Source organism: Acomys minous (genome assembly GCF_964271855.1).
Source record: "Acomys minous genome assembly, chromosome: 16".
In the NCBI taxonomy this organism is placed as follows: domain Eukaryota; kingdom Metazoa; phylum Chordata; class Mammalia; order Rodentia; family Muridae; genus Acomys; species Acomys minous.
This window is the reverse complement of record NC_140498.1, coordinates 61,014,285-61,029,846: the sequence shown is the minus strand read 5'-3', so window position 1 is coordinate 61,029,846 and position 15,562 is coordinate 61,014,285. Positions and strand designations below refer to the sequence as shown.

General features: G+C 47.2%; 1 protein-coding gene across 1 annotated transcript in view; it reads right to left on the bottom strand.

Annotated features, from left to right (window-relative positions):
* Positions 1–3,063: 3,063 nt before the first annotated feature.
* LOC311587536 (uncharacterized protein) overlaps positions 3,064–15,562 on the bottom strand; it is a 304,514-nt gene continuing 292,015 nt past the window's right edge. The window contains exons 8-10 of the mRNA XM_084764485.1: positions 5,789–5,915; positions 5,524–5,584; positions 3,064–4,441 (exon numbers count right to left, since the gene is read on the bottom strand). Coding sequence (XP_084620611.1) covers positions 3,493–4,441; positions 5,524–5,584; positions 5,789–5,915 — 1,137 coding nt within the window. The 3' untranslated portion in view covers positions 3,064–3,492. The remainder of the gene's footprint in view (positions 4,442–5,523; positions 5,585–5,788; positions 5,916–15,562) is intronic.

The window sequence follows — 15,562 nt, the reverse complement described above, 5'->3', positions numbered from 1 at the left end:
CTGTCTTGAAAAACAACACACAAAAAACCCACAAACAAAAAAACCAAACAACAAAAATACTATTGCTACCCAGCACATCTTCCACAGTGGGCAGATGAAAAACACAGTTTTATTAGTCAAGGTTCTCAACATGATCACAACTGGTAGAGTGGATCTCATTCTGTGTATTTTGAAAGTAAATTTTTTCAGTGTCTCACAACTGTGGTCCAGCTAGTGCAACCTGGGCTATCTACCAAAAGACGTAAAGACTCCAGAACTTGTTTGATCCATGAGCCTGGATGTCTTATCTGGTGCTCGATATACTCCAGAAGTCCAAAAATTAGGATGTAAAGACACTAAAGAAATGAAAATTTTCTAGCCAAGACTAATGAAAACAGGCAAAGAAAGAAAGCTTCCTTCTACAATATCTTCTTTATATGTAGGTTGACACCCATAGCTGTGGCCCGGATTAAAGATCAATATTATCATCTCAAAAGATCCACATTAAGGAAAGGTTTTTCAGTTTGAAAGCCTTATTCAGAAAACTCTCTCCTAATAGAAAGCATGGGGTACTATAACGTGATTCTGGACAAGTTCATATAGAGTTCTGCCTACTTCTACTCATGCCCAACTAGCACATCCATGTCTAAAGATGGTCGCAATGTAAAGACAGAGACATCTGCGGCTACTGTTGGGTAAAAATCATGCAGGAACATATACCAATTATAAAAAGAAGGACACACTTGCTTTCATGGAGGACCCGAAAGAGTTCATTTCAACTAGCCCTGTCTGCTCTGACTGAGGCCTGTGACATCACTGTAGAGAATTCCATTCCTTCTTTTTTTTCTAAGCCTTGTTTTTATTTTATGATTACAGGTGTTTGTCTGTATATATTTGTACACAGTGCCTACAAAGACCAAGAAGATCTTAGATGTCCTGGAGCAGAAATTACAGCAGGTTGTTAGCTACCATAGAGCTTCTGGAAATCCATAAAGCATCTTCGTTATTATCTGTTGCTCTAGTCCCAGGCTTTCTGACACCATCTCCTGGCCTCCCTGGCCGCCAAACCTACATCGGATACAAAGACCTGCATTCTGGCAAAACAGGACTCTGATTAGAATTAACCTGTATGGGCAGAGGTTGATGTAAGGCGTGGCTACCAAATTTATACAAATTTGATATATATTCAAGGATAGTAACAGGCCTCGAAAGTGCTGGGGTTACTGGCATGCTATCTGAAACTTGTATAAATAAATCACTTGGTAGCCTGTGTGTCACAGCAGGGAAGCAGCATGACTGCTGGTCTGTCACCTGAGACATTACCTTGAACATCATGCCTGCCTCACTCCCTGTCCTTGTTGATTCCCTATGTCCTCTAAGAGCCCTCTGCTCAGCAGAGACCCACTGACTCTTCTCTCCTTGCTGGGGAAGGCGCCCTCATCCCCACCCCTCCCTCCCTTCACACCTCCACTCCATCCTCTACCCCAGCCCCACCCCCAGCCCTAGCACAACTGTGGGTTTTTGTTTTCTTTTTAATCACCTTTCCACTGAGCATGATGTGTTGATTAACTACAAGTGCTCTAATATGATTATCATCTCTTTCCTGCTTTCCTCCCAGGTTTGTTTCATATCTATCAGGTGATAGGTAGCTGCAGTTTACCTGAACATAGCATGAAGACAGAGAACCAAAATGTTGTTTCCTAAATTCTCTTTAATTTGGAATCTTCTTTGTACCCTTTCACTCTGGGACAGACTGATAACTCCACTCCAAAATGAGCAAAGGCTTTGCAAGCTGTGCACCCTGATTCCAGGAAGAAGGGAAGTGCCTGAGGGTTTTGCTGGGACCTCAGGCAAGCTCAGAAGTTGGGACCTGGTGAGCTCAAGGGCAAAGGGGGGAGGGGCCAGCATCTGAGCTCAGGAGGCCTGAGTGGCTGGTTCTGCCCTGGGGTGAGTGCAAAGATGGAAATGCAGGCTCTTGGAGAACAGGTAGGAGTGCTACTGAAATGCAAATCTCTCCACCTAAGGAAAAAAACACTGGTCCTGCAATGGAAGCCTGTGCCAGGAAATACTGTGCTGTGTCCCTTCAGCACACTCTAGCCATAGGGAAGTGCTCCTGTCACTCAAGACTCAATGGCAAATCAGGGACACCAGGAAAGAGAGAAAGAGTGTTCTTCCGGGTGCCATGTTGTAAATTCCTCTCTGTACTGGAGCGGACTTGAGTGACTGTGTGCGATATGCTCTGAGTGTTTTTGCTGGGTGCTGTGAGGAGAGCTCAGGCAAGGTCAGAAGACACAACATGGTAAGTGCAGAGTCACTGCTCACAGTAGGGAGGAACAGGCAGCTGAGCAGAGGAAACTGGTGTAGTGGGTCTTCCCGGGGGCTGCAAGATAAGCAGCAGCAGATGTGGCCACCTGTGAGGTCCTTTTCGGTCTTAGTAATTTACTGGACTTGGTGATGGTCTCTGACTAACTGCACTGTGTTGATTACATCTACACAAAGCATTGGGAGCATAGGCTTGTGAGTAGAAACATCCTTGGCAGGATTACAAACTCAGACCCTTAATTTCTCTAACTTCTTCTAAAAATCTGTTCTTAGCATGTAACATTTGGTCTAAGATATATTTGGAAGCCGGCATTGTGGCCATCGCCCCAAATCCCAGCACTCAGGAGGCAGGTGGCTCGCTGTGAGATAAGGCCAGCCTGGTCTACAGTGTGAGTCCATCACAGCCAAGGCTAACACAGAGAAGCAATGCCTCGAAAGAAAGAAACAAACAATATATATATATGTATATATATACATATGTATATATATGTGTGTGTGTATATATATATATATATATAATTTTGTGGAGGTTGTAAATGTGATCTCATGTGTTGGGTAACACTTCAGTATTAAGCTGTGATGTCCAAGAGAATAATTGGTATTGTACAGGATTTACTAATGACAGCAAGTAGAGTTTAGCTGAGAGAGAACTGCGTCTAAAACACCCCACTTCCTGACAGAGAGACACAGTTGCTTCGGGCGGCACATCCAATATACTTCAATTAAGCTGATGAACATCTATGAAACAAATGTGGTCAAATAGCCACTGAATCAAACCACTGTTCTTTATTGCTGGGAGCACATTGACTATCTAAATGGTGAACAAGCATGACACTGGGAAACAGATGTCCCACTCTGTAGAGACTAGGTGGGCCGGTTCTTCAAAATTCCTGCTTCATAGAACAAGTCTATGAGATACTCTGGACTGCTATGCTATCTCACATTAATTACATTCAATGAATTTCTCTCTCGTATGTAAAGGCATGCAAAGACTTCAAAATATGAAATACATTCATAAAGATTCTCTCCTGTGTGAAACCTTTTGTGCCTTTGAAGATGACCATGACATTCAAAGGCTTTACCACAGACATTATATTCATGAATTTTCTGTCCAGTATGAATTCCTTCATGGCTCTGAAGAAAATTGTGATATGCAAATGCTTTACAACATTAATTACATTCATAAGGCTTCTATCCTGTATGAATTCTTTCATGCATTTGAAGATGACTGTGCCATGTAAAGGCTTTACCACATTGATTACATTCATAAGGTTTCTCTCCTGTATGAATTCTCTCATGCATGTGAAGAGAACTCTGCCATGCAAAGGCTTTACCACACTGATTACATTCATAAGGTCTCTCTCCTGTATGAATTCTCTCATGGCTTTGAAGATGACAGTGCCGTGCAAAGGCTTTACCACATTGATTACATTCATAAGGTTTCTCTCCTCTATGAATTCTCTCATGGCGTTTAAGATGACTGTGGTGTGCAAAGGCTTTACCACATTGATTACATTCATAAGGTTTCTCTCCTGTATGAATTCTCTCATGGCTTTTAAGATGACTGTGGTGTGCAAAGGCTTTACCACATTGATTACATTCATAAGGTTTCTCTCCTGTATGAATTCTCTCATGGCTTTGAAGATGACCGTGCCGTGCAAAGGCTTTACCACATTGATTACATTCATAAGGTTTCTCTCCTCTATGAATTATTTCATGCCTTTGAAGATTCTCATGCCGTGCAAAGGCTTTACCACATTGATTACATTCATAAGGTTTCTCTCCTGTATGAATTATTTTATGCCTGTCAAGAGAACTGTGCTGTGCAAAGACTTTACCACATTTTTGACATTCATAAGGTTCCTTTCCAGTATGAATTTTCTCATGAATTTGAAGAGAACGTTGATGTTCAAAGACCATTAAACATTGTTTATATTCATAGAGTTTCTCTCTAGTTTTTGTTCTTTTATGAATTTGGAGACTACTGTGACTTACAAAGGCTTCACCATACTGAATATCTTCATATGGTTTCTCTCCAGCAGGAATTATTTCTTGCCCTTGAGGATGACTTTGACATGACAATGATTTACCACACTGAGTAAATAACGAAGGTTTTCCTCTACTGTATCTTCTTTCTTTCCTGCAACGATAATTCGCACATGTTAAAGTTATACCACATTCATTACACTGATTAATTTTTTTTTATCTCTGTGAATTAATTTTACATTTCGGTCTAATTTTAAAAGTAATCAGATCTCATGGTAATGTCAGTTTATTGACTTTCATTTTTCCTTCCTTCTTCAAGTTTTATTTTGCCTCTCCTAAGAGGTGTGTGATTTTAAGATCATGTATTGCATGGACCACATTTATAACATCCTTTTACTATACAAGAGGGTTTTCACATGTTGGAAGAGAACTGGGAGAAGTCAGATTTACCACTCTGGTTGCATTAATATTTTTCCTGTCATGTCAGTCATACTACAATTGCAAAATGAGCCGAGGCAAACAGAGGCAATCCACATTGATAGTACTCATGGAAGCTTTTCTGCAGTGTGAGTTTGTGGATGTATTGCCAATGAATTGGAAAAGCCATTCATTATACACAGTATTACGTTCAGAAAGTCTACACGTTATTGCTACCACTACAAATCTTCTAATTCTTCTGGGTAAGAGAGGGTTATATTGCTTTGTTCAATGTTCCTATGGCAACACGGCTTGTATCCATAGAAGGTTAATGTGTACATCTTCTGCAGTATCTAAGTAATACGAGACTAAAGAGATTACCAGTTGTACAATCTAGCTCACTATGATTCAAATGGTGATATTTGTTAATGCATTGTTTTGTTATCTTCTTTCTTAGAGAAATGACTTATAACAATGAATCAGAGCCGGGCATGGTGGTGCATGCCTTTAATCCCAGCACTAGGGAGGCAGAGGCTGGTGGATCGCTATGAGTTCGAGGCCAGCCTGCTCTACAAATTGAGTGTAGGACAGTCAAGGATACACAGAGAAACCCTGTCTCAAAACACCAACAAACAAACAAACAAACAAACAAAAAAACCCAGATACCTGATTTTGAGGTACATGTCTTTGTCAGAATTTAATAATCATCGATACACTTCAAACAGTGCATATTTATACTCTTGCTTTTCTTTACAACTTAAAGGATGCACTAAAAGTAATTCACAGGAATATTCGTATCAACTTGCATATGAAAATTACCTTCTATATCTTCTAGAAGTATGAAGATTCTCTTCAATGTTATGGTCTTCCCAACTGTAACCTAAAATAGAGGAACCAAAAATGCATAATATATTATTGGAAATTAGGCAAAATTCAGGTTACCCTACAATTAACGTCAGACATCTGGCTGATTTACTCATCTAATTCATCCTTATTTTCAGTTGACATTACAATAACAAATAATAGCAATGGAGAAACAGTTGTCACTAGATTTTAAAAAGCAACATAAAATTCACAATCCTACCTATGGCAGTGAGGTTCCTGTAGGTCTCCAGCATCACCTCTCTGTACAGACTCTTCTGGGCAGGATCCAGCAAGGTCCACTCTTCCTGAGTGAATTTCACATTCACATCATCATACGTCACTGCATCCTATAATATCTCATACAGGTATGCAAGAGAAAGCATAATAGTGATAACACTGTAACTGTGTCCTTTATTGACAATATATTCACATAATTCTGTGGCTTCCTCCACTAATTTCCTGATACAGATGTTCTAATGTAACCAAGTCATTTTATAAGGATCCTGAAAACTGAGGTCCACTTCTGTCATTCCTCACCCCTTGAATAGGATATAGCCTTGCAAGATAAACGCCAATCATCAGAGGGATGGGGAGGTAGAGAAACAGATTAGGAATACTGGGCTCATGTCAGAGAAATTATATAAACAATTGCTAATGATAAAAATGATTTTTAAAGTGAGTGTATTTTTTCATGCTGTTAATCTCAGTAGTCAAGAAGCTGAGACAGGACTATCTCATGATGTGACTGCCAGCCACATCTATGCAATGAATACCAGGACAGCAAGAGGTCACAGCTTAATACTGAAGTGTTACACAACACATGAGATAACATTTACAACCTCGACAAAATAAATTAATGACATATATATATATAGGTTTTTTGTTTGTTTATATTTTGGTTTTTTGGAGGCATTGTTTCTCTGTGTTAGCCTTGGCTGCGATGGACTCACATTGCAGACCAGGATGGGCTTAAAGACACAGTGAGCTACTTGCCTCCTAAGTGCTGGGATTTGGGGCGTGTGGCACAATGCCGGGCTTCCAAATATATCTTAAACATGAATGTTTAATGCTGAGAACAGAATTTTTAGAAGAAGTTAGAGAAACCAGGGGTCTGAGTTTGTAATCCTGCCAAGGATGTTTCTACTCACAAGGCCCTGCTCCCAATGCTTTGTGTAGATGTAATCCACATGGTGCAGTTAGTCAGAGATCATCACCAAGTCCAGAAAATTACTAAGACCGAAAAGGACCTCACAGGTGGCCACATCTGCTGCTGCTTATCTCGCATCCCCAGGGAAGACCCACTTCACCAGTTTCCTCTGCTCAGCTGTCTGTTCCTCCTACTGTGAGCAGTGACTCTGCACTTACCATGTTGTGTCTTCTGACCTTGCCTGAGCTCTCCTCACAGCACCCAGCAAAAACACTCAGAGCATATCGCACACAGTCACTCAAGTCCACTTCTCTACAGAGCGGAAGTTACAGCATGGTACCCAAAAGATCACTCTTTCTCTCTCTCCTAGAGTTCCCGATTGGCCATTGAGTCTTGAGTGACAGGAGCACTTCCCTATGGTTAGAGTGTGCTGATGGTACACAGCACAGTAATTCCTGGAACAGGCTTCCATTGCAGGACCAGTCTTTTTTCCTTAAGTGGAGAGATTTGCATTTCAGTAGCACTCCTACCTGTTCTCCAAGAGCCTGCATTTCCATCTTTGCACTCACCCCAGGGCAGAACCAGCCACTCAGGCCTCCTGAGCTCAGATGCCTGCCCCTCCCCCTTTGCCCTTGAGCTCACCAGGTCCCAACTTCTGAGCTTGCCTGAGGTCCCAGCAAAACCCTCAGGCACTTCCCTTCTTCTTCCTGGCATCAGGACGCACAGCTTGTAAAGCCATTGCTCATTTTGGAGTGGAGTTATCAGTCTATCCCACAAGTGAAAGGGTATACAAAAGATTCCAAATTAAAGAGAGTTTAGGAAACATGATTGTTGTTTTGTGGCTTCATGCTGTATTCAGGAAAACTGCAGCAACCTTCACATGATAGATAGGAAAAAAACCTGGGAGAAGAGCAGGCAAGAGATGATAATCATTTTGGAGGGGTTGGAAAATGGCTCTGTGGTTAAGAGCGCTGCCTGCTCTTCCAAAGGTCCTGAGTTCAATTCCCAGCAACCATATGGTGACTCACAGTCATCTACAGGGTGATCTGGCGCCCGCTTCTGGTGGGCAGGCATAGAAAAAGGAGAAACACTGTATACTTAAATAAATCTTTTAAAAAAATAGAGAGAGAGAATCATTTTGAAGCACTAAAACTTGAATCAACACATCATCCTCAGTGGAAAGGGGATTACAAAGAAAACAAAAACTCACAATTGTGCTAGGGCTGGGGGTGGGGCTGGGGTACAGGATGGAGTGGAGGTGTGAAGGGAGGGAGGGGTGGGGATGAGGGCGCCTTCCCCAGCAAGGAGAGAAGAGTCAGTGGGTCTCTGCTGAGCAGAGGGTTCTTAGAGGACATAGGGAATCAGCAAGGGCAGGGAGTGAGCCAGGCATGATGTTCAAGGTAATGTCTCAGGTGACAGACTAGCAGTCATGCTGCTTCCCTGCTGTGACACACAGGTACCCAGGTGCTTTTTAATTACACAAGTTGTAAGACCCCCGACACGGCGGTCTTAACGCAGAGACCCCCACCAAGAACCAACGAGACCAAGGCTTCGGCTGCAACAAGCAAGAGGCTTTATTATTAAGGGGACGGGTACCCGGGCGTTTCAGTCTCCCAAGAGGCTGGCGCGCCGGGCGAGTCTTTAGGGGGTCCTTTATAGGGAGTTTGGCGGGAAGCTCGGTTACAGAAGCGAAAAGCATAGTTACAGGGCTCTGATTGGTAAATTTAAATGAGGCGAGGTTATAGTCCGGTCATTAGGTGGGCTCTGGGAGCAGGGGAGTTTACCCGTTCTCTGGGCCAGGTGGCCATCCATAAATATCTTGTTTGACATGGAGCGAGGTTATGGCCCGGCCATCGGATGGGAACAGGGGAGTTTGCCCACTCCCTGGGCCAGATGGCCGACCATAAATATTTTGTTTGACAAGGACAAGCACGCTTTTATCTTTCTCCTCTGAGCTCCAGGCCTTATCTTATCTCGGGAACCCATTATTCTAGTCTTGCCTTGCAAGATAACGTTACTGCTGCTATGCTTGCTATGCCGGGTGCACAGGGGAGGGGGTCTTACATTCCCCCCTCTTGTTGTAAATTGAATGAAATCTTTCATTCAATGACCTCTGGTTGTGTCTGTTGGAGCTGTTGGTATTGTCGGGTTAGAACCAAGGCCTGTACAACCGATAGGTGGCCTTGGTTTCGGATGAATTGCATCAGTCTGTTAAGAACGCAGGGCCCAAAAAGTAGGAGCAGAACAATAATTAACAAAGGGCCTGTTATGGTAGATATTAAAGTGGTGAACCAAGGAGCCTTATTAAACCAGTTTTCATACCACGTTCGTCCTGATTCGAATTGTAACTGTCGCTGTTTTAGTCTTTCTCGCAGCTTGGACATACTATCTCTAACTACCCCTGTATGGTCAGCGTAAAAACAACATTCTTCCTTGAGGGCTGCACAGAGTCCACCTTCTTTCAGGAATAAAATGTCTAACCCTCTACGATTTTGGAGTACTACCTCAGAAAGGGAGGTTAGGGACTGTTCTAATGCACTAATAGATTCTTCTAATGCTTGAAGATCTGCGTTCATGGCCTGTTGTAGCTGCTGAAAATGAGCAACCTGAGTGAGAGCAGTAGTCCCGGTTCCGATCCCTGCCGCAACTCCCCCGACTGTTAATCCTCCCAGTAGCAGTGCCAGAGTGATGGATACTGGCTCTCGGGGGTAACGATTAATCCCCTCAAAATAGCGGTATAGGTCGGAGGGGTCATGGTATGTGATCTTGGGGAAGAGCTGGACTAATACACAGAAGTCCGAAGACATTTTAAGGACGGATGTTGTGACACATGGGGTTAACCCAGTGTTACAGGCCCAGTAGGTTCCATTTGGGCCAGTGAGGTACCTGGTTTCCGAAATTTTCAGGGTGCTGGTCAAAGTGGTGTTGCACAGGGATTTATGGGACGAGGGGACGGTCCCTAAGCAAGTTCCCTTACCGGATATTTCAGACAGCGTAAGGCGGTGAGGGGTATTGGAGAGACACCTATTGTCTGGGGTGGAGGAGTTGGTAATGCTGGTCGTAAGGGCAACTCCCTCATAGTAAGGGGGTTGGGAGGTGAGACACATCCAACATTCCTTAGTCTTTTCCGGGGAAGTATAGTTTAGGGCCTGGTATGCCCCCGTTACCAAGTCCAGGAGCTGATTTCTCGTGTTAGGATGTGAATCTAGGGCAGAGGGGGTGCTAGGATTTACCGAAAATGACGTCGTCGGTGGAGCGGGTGGGGGTAGCACCTGGGGTCTAGGCTGGGCTTGAGGTGGCTCGGCCAGGACAGGGTTAGGGCCTATTGCCATGGTGGGAGCGGTAGTCAGGGTTAACTTGACCTTGAAAATTAGCCCATGGTCTTTGTTTGATTTATACAATCGCAACCCCCAAGTGTTCCCCTTAAGCCATCGGCGATCCTGCTTTCCTTTTTCTGTAAACTTGATGACTATGGGGTTGCAGTACTTTTTCTTGCAGGGCCCCTCTGGGCTATTGAAGGGGGCGCATTTAGTCTGGAGGTATTTATACTCATTTCTTTCTCCTTCTCCTGGCCTGTCATAGCTACTGTTTCTCTTTACCGTGATCAGGTCCCAACTGGAAGAGGGGTTCCAGGAAGCCTCGCCCGTGGTTTCACAGCCCCATGCGGCACAAAAGAAATCAGGGGCCCCCCCACATTGGCGCTTGAACTGCCGAGATTGGCCTTGTCCTGGGCAAACATAGAACTGAATGGACCGAAGATTAGCCCGGTAGAACTGTCCGGAGCACCCGAGAGTGCTTCCTATCCCATTTGGCACGCATAGTCTTTCAGCCGGGGGATTAGAGAGGTCAGTGTGGTCGGGAAGGTCCCATGTTAGTGACCCGGCTGCCAACTTACAGAGGTCTGGCGTCAGGTCCGGCCACCAAGTCCATGGAGGATGTAGTGCGGTGACCGACCAGACGGTGTCTCCCTCTTCATTGGTTACCTCCCAGGTTTGTTGTACTGGAGTGTGAGGGCTGGCAGACGGGGCCCAGGGGAGGGATAGTAGGAGAAAAGTAAGGGTCATGGGGCGGATCAGGTTCGGGAAAGTCTTATCTTTAGGGGATTGTCGGTTCGATGGGCCTTCCATGTTGTCTTGTCTGGGTCTGTCTCCCTGGCTGCCTTGACGTGGGCTGCGTGGATCCAGGTGGCAATTCCGTCTACCTTGAGAGCCGTCGGGGTAGTCAGGAGAACAGCGTAAGGTCCTTTCCAGCGGGGTTCAAGGTTCTTGGTCCGGTGGCGTCGGACCCAGACGTAGTCTCCGACCTGGAATGGGTGAGGGGCCAGGGGTTTGTCAAGCTGGTCTTTATAAGCACGGGCTAGGGGCTTCCATACCTCATTTTGCACCTCTTGGAGGGCTCTTAGGTGTGCCTGGAGGGAAGGCCTGGTAGCGAAGGAGCCGATATCTGGGTCAAGGAAGTGAACAATAGGAACATGTGAACCATAGACAATCTCAAAGGGAGTAAGTCCATGTGGGCCAGGGGTGTTCCTAACCCTGTATAGGGCCAGGGGTAGCAGGGCCACCCAGTCCTTAGTGCCAGCTGCAAGCGTTAATTTAGTCAAAGTCTCCTTAATAGATCTATTCATGCGCTCTACCTGTCCTGAACTCTGGGGTCTATAAGAACAATGTAATTTCCAATTAATCCCCAGTAGTTTGGCCACCTGCTGGCTTACCTGGGAGACGAAGGCTGGTCCGTTGTCGGACCCAATTACCTGTGGCATCCCGTAGCGAGGGAAAATATCATCTAAAAGCTTCTTGGAAACCACCTTGGCCGTCTCATGTTTGGTGGGGAAGGCTTCAGTCCATCCTGAAAAAGTATCTACGAAGACCAGCAGGTACCGGTATCCGTATATACCTGGTTTGATCTCCGTGAAGTCAATTTCCCAATGGATCCCTGGCCGGTGTCCTCGGACCCTAGTTCCTGACAAATTTAAGGACTTGTTGGTATTGACCAGCGTGCAGGGCCGGCAATTGTCAATGGCTCTCTGGAGGGCCTCCTTTTTTCCCAATAGGTAAAAGTCCGTTTCTTCTTTTTCAAGGAGGGTCTTCATCTTCTGGGCGCTTAAATGAGTGAGCTTGTGGAAGTAGTCAATCAAATAGTCAGTTTCTTTTGAGGGGACGACTACCTTGTCCTGGTATCGCCAATGGTCAGGGCCTTCAGGAAGCGCGCCCATCTTTTGAAGTCTTTGTATGTCGTCGTCGGTGAATTTCCAATTCCGGTCCTGCTGTCTTGGCGCTCCGGTGTCTCCTTGTAAGGAGAGCGCCTCGAGAGTGTCGAGGGGTCTTGTAGCGGCTTGGCGGGCTGTCTCGTCAGCCAGCCGATTACCTCGAGCCTCAGGAGAGTCCCCTTTCTGGTGGCCCGGGCAATGGATGATGCTGAGCTGCTGGGGTAAAAAGAGGGCCTTCAGGAGGGCCAGGATTTCAGTCTTATTTTTAATTTCTTTACCTTCTGAGGTGAGGAGTCCTCGGCGCCGATAAATTTCTCCATGTACGTGGGCTGTGGCGAAGGCATACCGGCTGTCTGTATAGACTGTTAGCCTTTTTCCTTTTGCCAGGTCCAGGGCCTTGGTCAGGGCGATCAGTTCAGCACGCTGGGCGGAGGTCCCTGGGGGCAGAGGGCTGGCCCATATTACCTGGTCGGTGGTGGTGATAGCCGCTCCGGCCCGTCGTGTCCCGTTATCCAGGAAGCTGCTCCCATCCATATACCAAACGAAGTCTGGGTGAGGGAGGGGCTGGTCAGTGAGGTCAGGGCGGGTTCCGTGGATTTCCGCCAGGACTTGCTGACAGTCATGATCCTCGGGCCCGTCTGGGAGAGGGAGCAGCGTGGCAGGGTTGAGATTGGTTATTGGCCCAAAGGTGACTCTGTCCGAGTCTAAAAGCATGGCCTGGTAATGTGTAACCCGGGCGTTGGAGAGCCATCTGTCTGGGGGCTGCCGGACCAGGGATTCCATGGCATGGGGCGCTAAGATAGTAATTGGCTGTCCCATGGTGAGTTTATTAGAGTCTTTAAGGAGTAAGGCGGCTGTAGCAACCATCCGTAGGCAAGGGGGCCAGCCTGCTGCCACGGAGTCCAGTTTCTTAGAGAGGTAGGCTATAGGCCTTTTCCAGGGCCCCAGTCTCTGAATTAGAATTCCCTTGGCGTAGCCTTGCTTCTCGTCAATGAACAACTCAAAGGGCTTGGTTAAATCGGGCAGCCCCAGTGCGGGGGCTGAAATTAAGGCAGTCTTAATAGCCTCGAAGGCCTGTTGATGGGTGGGCCCCCAGACAAACATCGTTCCTGGCTTGGTGAGGGGGTACAGGGGAGCTGCCAGTTCCGCGAACCCAGGGATCCAGAGGCGGCAAAAGCCCGCTGTTCCTAAAAATTCTCTGAGCTGACGGGGGGACCGCGGTGGCGGGATTTGGAGGACAGTTTGTTTCCTAGCCGGAGTGAGCCACCTCTGTCCATCCTTGATGGAGTAACCTAGGTAGGTTACTTCAGTCTGGCAAATTTGTGCCTTCTTGAAAGAGGCTCGATACCCCAGCCGTCCTAGGACTTGTAGGAGGGCGTGGGTTCCCCGTCGGCAGCTCTCCTTAGAGGGGGCTGCCAGGAGGAGATCGTCCACATATTGGAGCAATATGAGGTCTGGGTATCGTACCCTGAAGTCGGCCAAATCACGGTGTAAGGCCTCATCGAACAGGGTGGGACTATTTTTAAATCCCTGTGGCAGCCGTGTCCATGTTAGTTGCCCCGAAATCCCCAAGTCGGGGTCCTTCCATTCGAATGCAAAGAGAGGCTGGCTGGAGGGATGCAGTCTTAGGCAGAAGAAGGCATCCTTTAAGTCCAGCACAGTGTACCAGACATGGTCTGGGGATAGCCCCGTCAATAGGTTGTAAGGGTTGGGGACAGTAGGATGTATGTCTTCAACCCGTTTGTTGACTTCTCTTAAGTCTTGGACCGGCCGATAATCCCCCGTTCCGGGCTTTTTAACAGGAAGCAAGGGGGTGTTCCAGGGAGACTGACAAGGAGTCAGTATGCCTTGGTCCAGGAGTCTCCGAATATGAGGCCGTATTCCCAGGTAGGCTGCCTGTGACATAGGGTACTGCCGGATAGAGACTGGGGTGGCAGAAGCCTTAAGGTGTACTAATATGGGGGGCTGTTGGTGAGCTAGGCCCATTCCCCCAGTTTCGGCCCATGATGATGGATACAGGGCTTGCCAGTCTGGGCTAGGGGTATCGCTCCCAGGGGGGTCAGTCTCATACAATCTGTATTCATCCTCTAAATTTAATACCAAAGTCTGAATAGGCCGCCCTTGTGGTCCTGTCACACGAGTGTGCCCTTCTTCGAAGTGAATTTGGGCCTTGAGTTTGGTTAATAAGTCTCTTCCCAGGAGGGGATATGGGCAGTCCGGGACGTGAAGAAAGGAATGTGAGACCTTACCGGTGGCAAGATGTACTTTTCTCTCGGTGGTCCAGCGGTAAGGCTTCCCGCCAGTCGCTCCTTGCACCCAGGCAGTCTTTGTTGTCAGGGGCCCCGGTGCGGTGGTAAGGACGGAGTGCTGAGCTCCCGTATCCACCAAGAAGGTAACGGGTTGCCCCCCCACATTTAGAGTTAGCCGGGGTTCAGGGGGAGGCTCCTGACCCTGACTTCTTCAGTCTTCCAGGTTGAGGAGAGCCGCGGAGGGGGGGGTTCTACGGGGCCCTTTGGGACGCCTGGGACAGTCCCGTACCCAGTGACCTCTCTCCTTACAATAGGCACATTGGTCCTTATCCACAGGGGTTTTTCTCCGTTCTCCCTGGCCCTGACTATCCTGGCGTCCTGAAACTACGGTGGCCAAAAGTCTACTCATTTCTCTATGTCTCTTTTTATCTCTAGCATTTTCCCTCTCTTCCGCTTCTTTTCTCAATCTCTCTTCCCTTTCTTCAGACTCTTTCCTAAGCCTTTCTTCTCTCTCTTCCGGCGTCTCTCTCTTATTATAAACTTTCTCTGCCTCCTTTAAAAGATCCTGAACTGTACTCTCTTTAAGTTCCTCCAATTTCTCCAATTTGCGTCTGATATCTGGGGCAGACTGCCAGATAAAAGCCATGGCCAGGGTGGTGGCCAGGAGGGGGTCCTCCGGATCATATGGAGTATAGACCCTATAAGCTTCTTTTAGACGCTCAAGGAAAGCTGACGGCGTCTCATCTGCTTTTTGAGTAACCATCTTAACCTGGGCCAAATTGGTGGGCCGCCTGGCGGCTTTTTGGAGACCCGCTATAAGCAGCTGACGATAAAGGCGTAGGTGGGCCCTACCTTCCTCAGTATTGAAGTCCCAGTCGGGTCGTTCCAAGGGGAAGGCACTGGCTATCTCATTTGGCAGCTGGGTAGGCCGCCCATTAGCTCCTGGGACGCTCTTGCGTGCCTCCAGAAGGACGCGCTGCTTTTCCTCAGAGGTAAGGAGCGTCTGTAGAAGCTGTTGACAATCATCCCAAGTGGGTTGATGGGTGACTAGAATGGACTCAATAAGGGAGGTTAGCCGGGAGGGGTCCTTAGAAAAAGAAGGGTTATTATTTTTCCAGTTATAAAGATCTGAGGCGGAAAACGGCCAATATTGTACCTGGCCACCCGTGCCAGCCCGAAGGGGGAAGGCCTGAGAGGTCTGGGGTGGAACCTCGCGCCGGCTGCGGAGTCGGCCGGCCATTGGTGAGGCCTCGGTTGCTGCGGTGGGAGCAATATCGTCAGGGTGAGGCATGGGTCCGGAGCGCTCAGGCGGCGGCGGCGCAAGATCTTCAGGTGGCCCCGGCAAGGGAGGAGCCGAGGGAGCCTGAAGTCCGGCCGGTGAGGCTGGGCCTG